This window comes from Silurus meridionalis, chromosome 21 (assembly GCF_014805685.1).
Source record: "Silurus meridionalis isolate SWU-2019-XX chromosome 21, ASM1480568v1, whole genome shotgun sequence".
NCBI lineage: Eukaryota > Metazoa > Chordata > Actinopteri > Siluriformes > Siluridae > Silurus > Silurus meridionalis.
The window spans coordinates 14,843,353-14,859,851 of NC_060904.1; the positions used below are offsets into that span (position 1 = coordinate 14,843,353).

Genomic DNA, 16,499 nt, shown 5'->3' on the forward strand with positions numbered 1-16,499 from the left:
ATGTTAAAAAAACACTGTTATTTTTTTAGCTAGCCAGTTATTGAGCTTAAGTCAAAGGTACTGTAGCAGCTAGCGTGTTGTCTGTTGTTTAGGATCCAAAATACAATAAAAAAGGAAGAATTTTTGAGACATTGTGAAAACATTTTCACATAATATATTTGACCATGCAACTGCCACGTAGTCTGCAAACTTCACACGGCTGTTCAGGTCATAAAGTGATTTGATTGTGATGTACCAGTTGTAACTAACCAGACAGAGTATGCAAGTCAGACCTTTGCCTTGTTTGTTTAAAACTCCCTTATATATATATATATATATATATATATATATATATATATATATATATATATATATATATATATATATATATAATTAGGAGAGCAAAACAGTGAAGCGTACTCTGTAAAAATGAAATACAGGATTAGATAACGCTGTTTCTCCACTTTATTGTGTTCAGATTCAAATGAGCATGGTTGAAGTTAACTCCCAAACCAGCAAGCCTCCCCAAGGATCATCCACACCCAAAAGCCTGAGAAACTCAACCTGCTTTTTCAAAATTCACATTTCAGCGTATACAATATCATCACATTCTTATTCCATAGACAAAAGATTGACAAAAGTAACTGTATATACAACAGGTCACACGTTGCCGAATGACACAACAATGATACAACACAAATACAGAGTTACAGGTAAATCGAGTATAAACAATGAACAGGTCTATCAGTCATGACGTACAGTATTTTTTCCATTTCATATGTAAACGCTTAAAAAATGTAATCGATTCAAATGCATGTTCAGTGATATTTAAAGCAGTACTTCAGCCAATACAAAAAAAGACATTCCAAAAATATGATATGTAGTGTGTAAATCTTGGATTTAGTTCTGCACTGCAGCTATGAGGTATAAGCAAGTGAAGCTTACAGTGATTAGCAGAAATATTTTTTAGGGAACTTCTAAAACACTGGCTCTCTGATGAGCTAGTATACATGTTTCTAATCGGAAAGATAGCTAAAGTAAACAACAACAACCCTCATTAATGGCTTGATGACATCTGAAGCTCATTTGAACACCAGAAATCAGAAATGAGACTACAATCATTCATCAAGCGTTATCACAGCCTCTTCAACTTCTCAACAAAACATGCACATGACATTCTTACAGTATAAGATAATGTAGGTAGTACATAATGCTACAGACTTCAAGTCAAGTATTGTATCGAATGATACAATAAACTTTACAATAATTTCTACAATTTACGTCATAACAACCACTTGAGATAATGACAATTTACCAGGCACTACAACATACAATATCCCTATTTCATTCTCATACATCAAAACCCTCACTCTTTAATTGCTGAGCTTTTGGCATGGTTTCACCAGGAAACAAAGAGCCTATTTACAGTCAGCTAATAACTTCTGTCTGGTCAAAGCAGGAAATAAATAAACAGATAAGAAAAAAAAGACATTCTCATAACTAGTAAGTTATTTTGGCTCGACGTTTGGCTGCTACCTGAGCTGCACAAATTTCCTAGAAGTATGCGAACAGTATGTGAACACCTAAGCATTACTCTAATATGTGTTTGTCACAATGCTATGTGGTTTTCTGTCTTTGTATGTATTTTACTAATTACTTAGTTTACTACCACTTTTTTTCGGCTTTTCCCATTAGGGGTCGCCACAGCGGACCATCCGCATGTTTGATTTGGCACATGTTTTTACGCTGGATGCCCTTCCTAATGCAACCCTCCCCATTTATCCGGGCTTGGGACCGGCACTTTTTGTGCAACCCTAATGGCTGGGGTTGGTTCCCTGACCGGGGATCGAACCCGGGTTGCAGCATTGAGAGCGCCGCATCCTAACCACTAGACCACCAGGAAACAAACTAATTAATTACTTTGTATGAAGATTTTTAGTTCACTAAAATTGAGGGGCCCGAATTTGTTCTTGCATGGAATGGACAATACATGGGTTGCCAAGGTTGCACAAAAAAAGACTTGAAGCTTTGAAGGAGGCCTGATCTTAACTTGACAAATATAAGATGAATTGGAATGCTGCCTGTGCAGAAAGCCTCCTTAGCCCACATCTTTCTTGTCTTTACTATGCACTTGAATAGGTAAAAGATCCTAAAAATGATGTACGGCAAGCACATATGAGTATGATGTCTAGGTGTCCCCATACCTTTGGCTATACAGTTGATTTCAGTCAAACTACATAAAAAATTTATTAGATGCAAAAACGTAAACCAGTTTTAACTCTTCCATCACATTTTACACCTCACCACCTAGCTTAGTGTTAATGTTGAACACACCTGCTTCAACTGCTTGACATTTAACTAATGAGTCAGAGCTGGGGTGTGTGTGGTACAAGTGCTGGAGCATCTTAAACTTCAAATGGTGTGAAGCTGTAATCCTTCAGACTTAGCTACAGTATGAGTACCACTACAAAGGCCATTGATATGAGACATATGGGAAATGTGCTCATTAGCAAGCACTCAAGAGCTTCTTCAGTCTCCCTATCCTTCCTGTAGTCCTACCTAACATCTGCTGCTCGTAGCTGACCAAGAACCCAGTCTTGCATTTTAAATGCATCCTTTGCTCAATGAGCGGGTTTCATTTTTGGTTAACATCAAGACTTATTTCAAGCCAGCACCAAGAGTTCAACCCAAAAACACACTATCCTTGGATTTGAACCATCCATCCATGTAGAAAGTTTGCTTCAATTACTGATGGTGATTCATCTGCATCCTCTTCTGTTTCATGAAGTAGAGTGTCTCTCACGATACCGTTCATATCATTAGCCAGAGGATCTGGTAAGATTCCTGCTACCCAGTTGTCTCTGTAGTGTGAAGTAAAGTTTGATAACAGGCCTTTGGTTTCAGTAAATGGTAACTCCGAACAGCTCTGAGGGACTCTGTTTGGTAGGTAGGCTTTGCTGTAATTAGGACTTGATTCATTGTCTGTGCAGTCTGACTCCTCAGTGGAGTAAATATCTGTCAGCAGAAGAGTCCTCTCCTCAGGTGGTGATCTTACCCCAAGGGACATCATCTCTGAGCTATGGATTACATTTGGAACTAAACGCTGGGGTGCCAAGCCGGTGAACTCCAGTGTGCCATCATTTAAACGTGACACTGGCAGCACCAAAAGCTCACTGGTGGAGACTGGCTCTATCATGCCCAGGTCCTCTTCTGGATCTGTATTAAGCATCACCGGGAAAAGATCCTCTTCTGTACAAGAGGACAACCCAGGACTGATGGAGTCTCCTAACCCACTGTCGGTAGCACAACTGGACAGCTCCTCTTGCTCCTGGGGTATCTTCACGCCCACCACCATGCTATAACTGGTGCAGGACTCAGCACTCTTGTCACTAACTGGTGCTGCCTGTTGATTAGTGTAAGAATGACAGTGCCAGTCTTGATTATGATAGTTTGGGACTGGGTAACCTGTCATGCTCACAGCTGTCGACTGTTTCAGTAAATTTAATATAGTTAGTTCAGGCTTGATGGTCTTCCGAGATTCAGTGCATAACATCAGGGTGGTTATCTCCAGTTTGGGCTCGGGGTTGAAATTAGGAATGGTGTCCACTGAAATGAATTGCTAAGAGTCAAAGAGAACAGAAGTATAAATTAGCTTAATAGTCAGTTTCACATTTATACAACAGATCTCTTTCATTGTTTTGATGATTGGTGTGTGATTTTTCAACCCTGGATCTTGATATTGGAAATTAACAGAAGAAGAAACCTATTATATTTTTTTACTATATAAAGAATGAGAAAGAGCTGTAGAGGCTTCTGTGGCTAAGGGCTGTGTGGTTAAAATGTTGGACTTCTAATCAGAAGGCCATGAGTTGAAATACCAGCACCACCAATGTGCCAATGCTGGGCCCTTAAGCCATGTTCTTAACCCTGAACCCTGCTCAGATGCATAAATGAGGTAAGAACATCTGCCAAATGCCATACATGTCAAATATAAATTTATGGAGTTAAATTTAAAGAATATGTCAGTATTCAGACCTCAAAAACAGACAGTGTCAAAAATAGATTTGATTTCTTTTGTCAAGATCTTGGCTTTAAACATGGTGCATGGTTTGAATGCAATTCAAAGACACCGACACTTGAATGTGCAGGTTGACTGTGCAAACCCAGATTCTGAATACGAGAAACTTTCTTTTTGTAAATACTTATGTCTTTTGATTTCGATCTGCAAATCTAAATATGGATCACAGCCAATGCGATCTGCAAGTCAATAAAAAGAAATTTGGGTTAATGATGCTTTTTTAAATATTTGTATGCACTTTCGTGGGGTACTGTGAGGTACAGTACCCCACGAAAGTGCATACAAATATTTAAAAAAGCATCATTAACCCAAATTTCTTTTTATTGACTTGGAAGTTATATGTCTGTATTAACAGCTTTGGAAAGATTGTCTCCTATGTATTGCGTTACAATCATATCAGTGTGGATATTTTAAATACTTATTGACAGAACTCAAGGGTAATTGGAAATTCCAAGCTATCATTTTTTCTCACTACAGGAACTTAATCTGATTATGTCATAATAATACATACATAATATATTGTATGCTATGTATGGACAACATAAGGGGAAGAAAATCACATTAATAATAATAATAATTAAAAAAATAATTAATTCAGGGAAAATTGGCTGCAGGCCAAAATCTACACATTTGAAGTGTGAGTGCGTGTGAGTGAAGCACATTCCTCTCACACACACACACACACACACACACACACACACACACACACACACACACCTTGTCAATGCCAGGAACATAGAGGTAGAGCCCCTCCTTTCAGGTAAACTTACAAAGGGAATTTTCCTAGAACAATTTCCTGATAGAGGGAAAAAAAAATTAAGTCTTACCAGCGCCTTGGGCAGGTTCCTCTTCTTTGTGACGTACTGCTGGCACAAAATCAACGCCAATGTAATCATGAGGAAAAGGATCACTATCAAAGACATGACGAATACCACAATCCAGGGCTTGTATGTAGCTGAGAGAAACAAAAACAGACCAAAAATAAATCTTATGCAAATAAACCATACATTTCATATTTTTAGGATAACGTGCCTTTATGAGTTAATCTCTGGGTAAGAATGAGCAGGTTTGAAAAGTGCACACTTCCTGGAAAATGATATCTTTACAGACATACAAAAAATACAATGGCTTGGACTTAGAACTCATACTTCACACGTAATAAGGTGTAAGTGAGTCCTATGAATACTATGTAGGTGTGATGCTAGGAAAGTTCTAATCATACTGGTTTTTGGCGTGTCCACGTTAAACCTTTTGATAGAGAATAGAAAATAAATAAATACTCAGTTTTTCTTTTTTTTTTTTTTTTACCTGGCAAAGTCACACAGAAGGTGGTGTTTTCACTCTGCCGCTTTATGGACGGATGATTGAGCTCATATAATGCAATGCCACAGTACTCCGTGTTCACTTCTAAATGACTCACTGTAATCAGGCCAGACGTGTTGTGAAACACCTGTAAAAGAAATATGTGATACTTGATTTAGTGTTTGTTAGTTTAACTTTTTGTGTATTTAAGACAATAGTTCAGTCATAAATGCTGAGGCCTAAGAGTTGGCAGTTTGTATTTTCATGCTTACTGTAACAATGACAGGAATTTTTGCCTCAATCTATACACGTAAAACACGTATGCACTTATCTCATGTTTCAGTGCAATAAAGGAATTGTCATATTTACACTCTGTACATATGCTATACATACAAATATTGGAGTCCTAATCCTAACTATTCAACACGATTCAACATTTCTAATATTACTTCTACAATTTTTTAAACAATTCTTCATTTTGTATAGAATTGAAAAACAAGACGCTAGCAAGCTGACCTAGCTAGCTAATCTTCAAGACCAAAATATCTTAATTATTTTAAGTAATAATACATACTAGTTATGCATGTATTAAGACCAAAATTTAACATTCTCTCTCTCTCTCACTCTCTCACTCATATATATATATATATATATATATATATATATATATATATATATATATATATATATATATATATATATATATATATATATATAATTTGACTTAATGTTATTTTTACATAATGTCTATAGATGACCGAGATGTATGTATTGTTCTGTATTGTTTAAAGATTTATAATCACACTCTTGATATCACCCAAATGAGGATGGGTTCCGTTTTAAGTCTGGTTCCTCCTTGCCACGGTCGCCATGACAACTCATCAGTGATATATGCACACCGTTTACCTTAAATCTTAAATTCTGTAAAGCTGCTTTGAGACAAAGAGATAAACTCGAAATACATATTTACTAAGTAGCGCAAAATAACGTACTGTAATAATGCCAATGTATATCGCAGGCATCTATAGACGTTACATCAAAATAACAGTATATTAAGTCAAAAAACTTGTTTTATTGAATGCTTAATGTCAAATGTTTTGTCAAATGTCAAATGTCTGTTGTGAAAGGCGCTATAGGAATAAACTTGACTTGACTTGACATGTATGTGCTGCAACTTGTGTATTTAGGACAATAGTTTAGTCCTAAATGCTGAGGCCTAAGACTTGGCAGTTTGCTTTTTCATGCTTAGCAATGACAGGAATTTTTGCCTTATTGTATACACTTTCACACTTTACTCATGAGTAAAATAGTAAAATAAAGACATATTTACACTCTGTATATATGCTACGCATATTACACATATAGAAGTGTGTATATATATATTTATATAAATATATCAAAATCTAGCTTACTTTGAAAACTTTCTTAATTATATTAAGTAATAATGTTTACTTATTCAAAAACCAAAACATTTGACATTTAGCATTCAATAAAACAAGTATTTTGACTTAATATACTGTTATTTTGATGTAACGTCTATAGATGCCTGCGATATACTTTGGCGTTATTACAGTACGTTATTTTGCGTTACTTAGTAAATATGTATTTCGAGTTTATCTCTTTGGGCGTTTCATCTCATTATTTCACAATAGAGAATCTTGAAGTTTACGTTACTGATTATTAGGTTACAAAACATCATCTGTTGTTTACCAGGCAGTGCTTCATGAAACAATGAGCTATGAAGATGAATAAGAAATTTGTGGCTCAGAGCTTCTGTACACATGAACCAAACACTCAATTAGTCTGAATTGCTTGAAAACACTCTGTTTACATTATGTGGAAAAGAAGAACCAGTATGGCAGCTAATTTGCCTCAATGCAATGTTTATAGAATCATCTCCTCAGCTTTTTAATTATCTTATACACTATATGGACAAAAGTATTGGAACGACTGAATTATCCAGCCTTTGCTTGAACTAGGAGACCCAAACCTGTTCCAGCATGACACTGAAACTGTGTACAATTGTCAGCTCCATGAAGATATGCTTTACATGGGTTGGCCTGCTTATAGAGCTCTGACCTCAACCCTATTGAACACCTTTGATATGAATTGGAATGCTAATTGGGATGAAAATAAATATACAGCATGATCTTTACTATACAGTAATATGCTATTAACTAATAACTACCTTTCCAGCTTCAGACTCTGGGTGTGTGAGATGAACAATGTATTTAACAGATGATATCCCAGAATCCTGGCACCTCTCCCAACAGCTGATCTCTTTAATTGAGCGGTTCTGAGGCCCCATAGGAGTTGTGAGTGTTACGGTGAAAGAGGACCTGGTCGCCATCACAGACAGCGCAGGAGCTTCCAGAGAAGCTGACCAGGATAAAAAAGAATGCAAAAAAAGAGGTAAGAAAGGATGTAAAGGGCACAAATTAGTATCATGAGATCTACATTATCTGCAGAGATTTCCAATTATTTAGGCAATTATTTATTAATTACAGGCCCACACAATCTTACTTCTTTCTAATGGAACGAAGTGTGTGAATTGGCCGAGGCATAACTCGTTGTCCATGATCTTGACAAAATATTTTGAACGAACGTTCGTCATTACTGAGCTGAGGTCACAGGATGTTTCTGAGATGTTCCTGCATCCAGTCATCAGCCTGGATCTCTCTCCGTATCTGCAAGTAAACAGAATCGTTACATTAGCGATGACAATGAAATATATCTACTGTATATAGATATCGACCATTACAAAGTCCTGACACTGTAGACTCATTCCCCTCTTCCGTATTAACAAATGCAAATGTGCATTGTCTACCGTACCAGTATCTCTGTCAGCTGTAGTTATACAAACAAAAAAATAAAACATCTTCTGACTAACCAGGATATAGAATTCCACAGCACCATGAGAGACACTTCCAAAATCATCATCAGATTTCTTGAGAAAATGAACCCCCAACCACACCCCTGGTAAATTACATAACTGAGTTTAAAACCAAAAATAGAGTGATCGGAGAGATAGTGGCATGGCACCACATAGGTACCACATATCACATTATCGGTGTTGAATATCAAAGGCAAACCGAATTCTTTCTGTGTTGTGTTGATAAAGAGTTTTGGATATTAAGTTATGCTCTAAACAGCACTCTTCTTTGTTTCCTTGTTTTCTGTAAAAAAAAAAAAGAGTGTAAAAAGAATAAATTACAAAAATCCCAAAGGTCTCAAACTACATCACGTTACCATTGACCTGACACTTGTTATTGTTCTTAGTCGCTTTTGAAAAGATGATCATTATTAGATAAGGTCAGTTAGGTGCATTGGAAAAGAAAGAAACACTGAAATCTGAGTATAAATAGCAAGCCTTTAGTGTCTGATAAACAAGACTAAAGAAGTGCTGCTATATGTTGGCATAGGCAATGAATCTTTCAAATTATTTTGTTGGGTATGTTTTCAACCCAATGGAAACTCCACAGCTAATCATACAGCCATTTCTCAGATAAAGCCAAAATATTGGCAGACGGTTACATTGATTTCATTTGATTTGCTGGACCTCCCAGTGTCTGGTCTTCCTCATGGTTGTGGAGAAAAATGTAACCAACATGTTGGACTTCCATTTTAACTGCAGGTGATTTTTTCCACTCATCTTTCTTCTTCCTTTTTTTTTGTATATTCTTTAGATTACAAAAGCCAGTCTCAATTACCATTATTTTAACTGTTAAAGAGGGCAGATGATGACCATGGGAAGAGTCTGAAAAGGCTGAAACTAAAACCCGATCACTTCAGTTCACTAACTGAAGGTACTCTCTTTATTGACAAACAGAAGGATTTCAGTGGGTGAGGAAATTTTCTTGGCTAAATGTCTTTTTTTTCCAAGCTGTGAGTAAAGCAAGAAATAATTACATTCCAAGGCAACACAGGCAAGGACATGTGAATGTAGGCAATTTCATCAAGCTGGAAAAGATAGGAGAACAGCTCCTGATAAAAAAGGCCAAAGGACAAGATGGGAGGGAATTGCACTGAGGCACGAGAGGGTCATGAGGTTGAGATTTATGATTACAGATAGAAAAGAATAAACAAATGGATTTACAACATGTTCTATGGGAGCAGCACCTGTTCCTCATTACAGTACCAGTTAACACACCTAAACTTGTGAGTCAACATTAGTTATGAGGCACGAAAACCTTGAAGAACACATGGATAATTCAAGGATATTCAGAAGATAGCAACGGTCTCCAAATTTTCAGCACCAAACTTTAAAATAAATTTGTCTGGGTAGTTGCATTGGATAGCCAGACCCCTCCAAATTTAGGAGAAAGACTCGATCTGAAGCTTTCATTTTCATGTACAGCATTAAACTTACATTTATCACATACAACTGAGCAGCTATGAGGTTAAGGAAAGGGCCTTGCACAGCGGCCCAGAAGTGGCAGTTTGGTGTGACTGTGATTTGAGCTCACGACTTTCGGATCCAATCCAATGCCTGGTCTTTGTCCAATTGTCAATGCCAAAATATTCACACATTTATTTATTTATGTAGAATTAGCATTATAGATTGAAAAATAATTTGTTTTCTCATATTTTTGGAAAGATGTCCATATCTATATATTTATATAAAGTATTCTTGCTTTTTTTTTATACAAAATGATTTTAACTAGCACCACTTCAGCACCACCTTTAATTTTTACATATTGTGTTTATTTACAAATACACTCTTGTATACAGTTCTCTTTTGCACATTGTACTGCATAACACCTTATACAGTAGGTTTACTGGTGGCGCTATTGTGTGTTTTGTTTATCTGTCCTACACTGTCTTGTATTGTCTGTTTGCATTGTCTTTTGTATTGCACTGATTGTACTCGGTTGCACACGATACACTTTATGTAGCACCAGGGTCCTGGAGAAACATTGTCTCATTTCACTGTGAACTGCATCAGCTATATATGGTTAAAATGACGATTAAAGCTTCTTGACTTGACTTGACAAAACAGAATGTAACATTGCACTCACGCGTGATATCTGACGCTATAGCGAACTTCGCGACCTGGGATTTTCACTTCCTCCCAGTGGAGCTTGTTGTGAAAATTGCGGGACTCAAAGTAGACCTTTGTCATATTGCAATCGTTGCACCAGGAGCCTGCAGACAAAAGAAAGGAAGAAAAATGCAATTAGGTTTGAATTTGAAAATATAATAAACAGCAAGAGAATTTAAAAAAATTGCAAAGGATGTCCCTGAAATTTCAGCATGTTGTTTCTGTAAATATTATTGTAGATGAAGTGTAGTATAATAAGTGTAGAGTTTAAATAGCGGTTATGCGTTAAAGAGATTTTAAGCATTAAAAACTGCAGAGTGGAATTAACATGTGATATTATAGTGGTCAGAAGAGCTGGGTGTGGATAGAAAACTACACACACACGCAGGCACACACACACACACACACACACACACACACACAAACACACACAGAGCCTTAATCTCAGGCTTAGCTTTGCCATTGGTGTAGCAGGTGATGTAGTGAAAAGGTCAGCGCTAATCCTTTTGTCAGGCCTCAGTCATTCCATTTTTAATCTCCACTTGTTGTAACTAGGTCATACACGATCTGTTCTTCATGAAAAAAAAAAGCAAATGCACTTGAGCTTTAAGTGTTTCAGGCTTATATTTCTATCCCTGTGCCGCAATAGTTTGGCAAACCATTGTAGATCTCAGTAATCATAAGCAGTGTTTCATTTTCTTGAAGACACTGATTTTGCAAAAAAATCATACAAGCAAGAAGGTCTAGGAGGGGTACGATGTCCAAGATGAACACAGTGTTATAGAGTTACCACAACAGAACAAATTTATCACAATATGAAGTGATATTAACACAATGCCTACAAAATGGGCACACTACAAAACAAAAATATCACACTACAAAACAAAATGATCACACTATTAAACAAAATGATCACACTACAAAACAAAATGGGCACACTATAAACCAAAATGGGCACACTACAATACAAAATGATCACACTACCAAACAAAATGGGCTCACTACAAAACAAAATGGTGACAATACATAACTAAGCACACTACAAAACAAAATGGGCACACTACCAAACAAAATGAATACCCTACCAAACAAAATGATCGCACTATAAAACAAAATGGGCATACTATTAAACAAAATAATTACACTACAAAACAAAACAAGTCTACCAAAAAATTAAATGGGAATGCTACAAAACAAAATTATTACAAAACTAAGCACACTAAAAAACAAAATGATCACACTAAAAAACAAAATGAGCACTACAAAACTAAAAGCCTGCAAAACAAAATAATCACACTACCAAACAAAACGATTACACTACAAAACAAATGGCCACAAAACTAAGATATGAACAATATCAAATTAACAAATTGAACCTGTTGATGTCTGGTTTTGCTTGTTCTTAAAATTCATGCCTCGAATATCCCTTAAAACACAACATGACCATGTAAGCCGCTTTTTTCTTTTCTTTTTTTTTTTTAAGAGTTCTGTGTAAAAAAAATTACAAATAAAAGAAGCAGCATTGAGGGGACAAAATACATCAGGTAAACTGGCATCCATTTCACTGGATTGTGGAGCACAAATGCTGTACGGCTAAAATAAACAATCACTATACCAACAAAGATGATGCATACTGAATGACATGCGGAGTAAGAATTCGCAAAACAGTCGAGAACGTCAAGATTGCATAATTGTAATCAACTGACGTAAACTGATCTGATCTCATACCACCCAGAATAAAAACAAGCACAAAAAGTTTTTTTTTCCAAATTACTTTTCTACTGTTCATCTTGTGTTAGACAAAACTAAGCAAATCTAATAGTTTAGCAGAAAATTGCCTTGAAAGTGCTATAACCAACTTTGAATTATAAAAAGTTAGATAGTTATGAATGAAAAACTAGTTTAGACTAGTTCATGTAATCTTTTTGTAACCTTGACTCTATTTGGATAAATTTTTAAATATTATCAGTTCATTTGGTGGTTACAATAAAAATAATTACATGTAAAATACTACAAGCGTTCAAGCATAATATCACACTATGATAATCACTCGCATGGATGGGTCGCACAGGCAGACACCCTGAAAACAAAACAAACACAAAACTATTTTGTCATACTACAAAGCATGCTAGTTTTACACACACACACACACACACACACACACACATAAAAATCTCGACTCGACACAAACAAAATTGAACGCCACACACAAAATCACCACAGCAACAACAGATTTTCACACTCAAAACTCAAATGACCACACTATAAAACAAAAATTACCTCACAACTCAACAAAAATTGGCGTGATCTTAGCACTATGTAAAAAGGATCCCACCACAAAGCAAAATCCAAAAACAAGAAACACATTTGTGCAATGTACACACCCAGCACACCACTAAACAACTAAATACAGACTTTTTTTGCAGCACACCAGACAAAAAACCCAGAAATGACTATACGAATAAACAAACAAAAGCAATGTTTCTTTAGCAAAGAACAAAATGAGCAGAACACAGCATAAACACGATCACAGCGCAAAACAAAATCCAAAACCTCATACAAATTAGGAAACAAATTTACCACCCCACAAAACCACAGAAAATCCAAATGACTGTAAATGACCAAGAAAAATTGATTTATCTCACCATAGAAAAAGTTGTTTTCTCGTTATCATGACTTAATGTTCTCATGATCTTGACATAATATACATTGTTTCCTCGTGATCAGTACTTAATTTTTCTGTTTATTCGGCAAAAAAAGCATTTTCTGGTGGCAGCATCGTCTCAGCATCATGGATGATCGCATTCGCATTACCTTTGATCAGGAACTCACTCAATAAAGTCTAAATTAGTAACTTTATGATAGAGATTTTAGATGCCAACACGTACTCCATGATATAAACCAGAAAAATCACAATGCATGAGATTATCTTGTGATACAATTACATCGTGAGGAAGTCATGATATTTTACTTGTTATGCTGATAAAACAAGAAAGAAAAGAATATTATAATGTATGGCCTTCTAGGACTTTCCTACTAAAACTCAACAAAATCAATCATACAACAATGCAAAATCCAAAACTACGAAACAATGAAATCTGAAAACACAAAAGAACAATACTAATACTAATACTAATAATTGCACAAAGGAACAATAAAACAAATTAACTTCCCCACACAAAATACATACACTATACAACAAAATTACCACACCAACAAAACAAAACAATTATTGTATTTGGTTTTTTCCACAGCACAAAGAACAAATAAAATCAGAGATTCAAAACTAAAACTAAAACTTTTACAGTCATTTGGTAGACGCCCTCTTCCAGAGTAGCTTACAGTTATCTAATTTCTACAAGCAGACACACCAGGGCATACATGGTGGCACTGGGATTTGAATTTATAACCTTCTAATCAGAAGTCCAACATCTTTACCACTGAGCTATCACTACCCCAAAACCAGACCCTATAACACAACAAACCTGATAGTAACATCGACAAAAAAAAAGTTTCCTCACAACCTTTTTCTATAAACTCTTGATGTATTCGTCTTAAGAACACCGAAGCGCTCGAGCGCAGAATTTAAAAATCTGACATGGACTTTACGAATATTAATAACACGTGTTTCCTCTGTACAATATCAAATGACGTTTATTTACACAGTGGGTTTTGAAAAGGCAAACCTTGATTACCTCGGCGCTGTCGTTCGGCCCGCTTCAGGCTTTAAACACCGCCGAGGGCCTCGCATTTAAACATGATGTTAGTAAAACTTTATTATTTTAGGAAACACAATATTAATATTCCAACAACATAATACGGTAATTTGCATGTTATGTTTATTCAACAAACCATTGAATTTGGAATGTTTGTTTTCTTGAACGCCTGAGTTGTGCACAGAGTGAATACAAAAACCCCTCCTCGTGTGCACAGCTGGATGTGATGCCGTGGAGAAACATGAATTATGCTTTTCAGACAAAAGCATTAGTCAGAATTATGGTTGTTGGTTTTTTTTAGTTATTTGTGTTGCATTACCTCTTGGGCCACTGTACTTATATCTATTCACAGCGAGGAGCAATAAAACACTTTTACGAGGAAATTTTATGATACATATTCATTTGCGAACTGTGGAACTAATTAACAGAGAGCAAACAGCCATGTGACTCAGGAGTCATTTTATTTAGTATAATGTTCAGTTTCTTGCAAGCTTTCTACATTCATAATTGTTTGGACACCTGACACCTTTTCCAGCCTTGTGTGGTTTGTTCCCAATCTTTTCACACCTCACAATTGTATAGAATTGTGGATATTCAATTTAACCTTCACTTAAACTCGGGGACCCAAATCTGTTCCACCCTGACAGCAGAAGTCCTGCTCCATGAAGATTACATAGGTTGTGTTACATAAATTGGAGAGGAAGATCTTGAATGGCCTGCTATAGAGCTCTGACCTCAACCCTATTGAAACCCTTTGGGATTTATGTAAACACTGACTGCACCCCAGGCCTCCTCACCTCACCTACATCAGTACCTGACTTTACTAACACCCTTGTAGCTGAATTTCCACAAACACACTCCAAAATCTAGTGGAACATCTTCCAAAAAGAGTGGAGGTTATCATAAGAGCAAACGGGGACTTAATGTGTGTTCAAAAAGCACATACAAATCTGGTCAGGTGTCCACAAACAATTGTCTATATAGTGTATATTCATATGTTGTTGTAGCAGATATTCTCTATTGAAACCTTCTATTTGTGTGTTAATGCTTTCATGAAAATTAACCATCACAATTTTATTGTATACTGGTTAACACTGCATAACTATAGAGTGGATGGTTTATAGACACGTGGTTTATTAATATAAAAAAGGAAATAAAACATGGATTTGAGCAAAAAAAAAAAAAAAAAAAGATTGTAAAAATTAAAGACGCAGCAACCAGGGGAGGAAATACATCAGGTAAACTGGTGTCCATTTCACTGGATTGCAGAGCACAAATGTTGTACGTCTAAAATAAACAATCACTGTAGCCCAAAAGATGATGCATGCTGAATGACAATCAGACTTAAACCTTCCAGAAAGATTAAGTAATTGTAATTAACTGAGGTCTGATCTCAGACCCAAATAAAAAGAAAAACTATTAAAAGATGCAAAATGCTTCTTAAATACGTAATACTATCGTTTTTTTTATTCAATCGTTTTTTTTAAAACCGTAGTGTACATTTGTCCTTTTTTTGTAAAAATTAAAATTGGTCACAATAATCCACTCAAAACTAAAAGTGCAACTCACCTGAGCACCACACCAGCAAGAAAACTGCTCTCAGAGGCCACAAATCCAACTCCATAGCAGAGTTTGAGCCAAAAATGTAGACAAGCGGTTTTGATTTCCCTCTCAGGACTCCACGGATATTCAGAGCAATTTTTCAAAATCAGAATTGGGACAAAAACACATCATTTAGTCATTTTCCCCTCAGTGTCGGGGAGAGACATGAGACATGTGCCGTGAGCCGTCTTCTAACTCTGTTCCATCTCTGAAGAATCCAGGGTAAAGCATGCCCTTTAGCAGGTGTGTGTGTGTGTGTACAGTATGTGTGTAAATGTATGTGTGCAGGTGTACTTTGGAGCTACCTTCTGTTTTTTTCTCTCCTGCCTTTCTCCTCCCACTCAGTCTTGTTCTTGACTTTCAGGTTTTATTGGCTGATAAAAACACCAGGAATGTGTCCGCTTCTGGAAAGGAGGAATAGAAAGTAAATGAGCTCTTGAAGAAATTGAGAGACGGCATGTTCTTTTCTGTGTGAACACCTTTGTTAAACACCTACATATGAAACCATATGTTTAGACAGCAGTTACGAGTTCAAAGTTCAAAGTTCCTGAGGTACAGTAATAAACTACATAATGCGGGATGGAGTTGGGGATAAGAGTGTTAAGGGCTATACTTTTTTGTAGTTGACCAGTAATTTTATTATGTACGTAGTTGACTAGTGACCTAAGCAACAGAAAAACCAGAAGTAGTAATATAAATACAGTATATAGATATACAAATATAGTGTTATTACAGTTATTATAGTGGTACGTACTGTACATTAAGGTCTGGAAACTAATTT

The 16,499-nt window shown here is 36.1% G+C and overlaps 1 protein-coding gene across 4 annotated transcripts; it reads right to left on the bottom strand.

Moving 5' to 3' along the window:
- Window positions 1-430: 430 nt before the first annotated feature.
- ifnlr1 (interferon lambda receptor 1) lies at window positions 431-16,133 on the bottom strand. 4 transcript variants are annotated; one of them, XM_046834091.1, is made up of 8 exons: window positions 16,024-16,132; window positions 15,686-15,793; window positions 10,378-10,504; window positions 7,883-8,046; window positions 7,548-7,738; window positions 5,366-5,507; window positions 4,885-5,012; window positions 431-3,598 (listed from the first exon to the last, which is right to left on the bottom strand). In XM_046834091.1, exons 2-8 carry the CDS (start codon window positions 15,738-15,740, stop codon window positions 2,678-2,680), a joined length of 1,728 nt encoding a protein of 575 aa, XP_046690047.1. In that variant the 5' UTR covers window positions 15,741-15,793; window positions 16,024-16,132; the 3' UTR covers window positions 431-2,677. The 4 variants fall into 4 exon arrangements, with proteins under 4 accessions (XP_046690047.1, XP_046690048.1, XP_046690046.1 ...); XM_046834092.1 differs by lacking the exon at window positions 15,686-15,793 and having other exon boundaries at window positions 16,024-16,133; XM_046834090.1 differs by lacking the exon at window positions 16,024-16,132 and having other exon boundaries at window positions 15,686-15,986.
- Window positions 16,134-16,499: the final 366 nt, after the last annotated feature.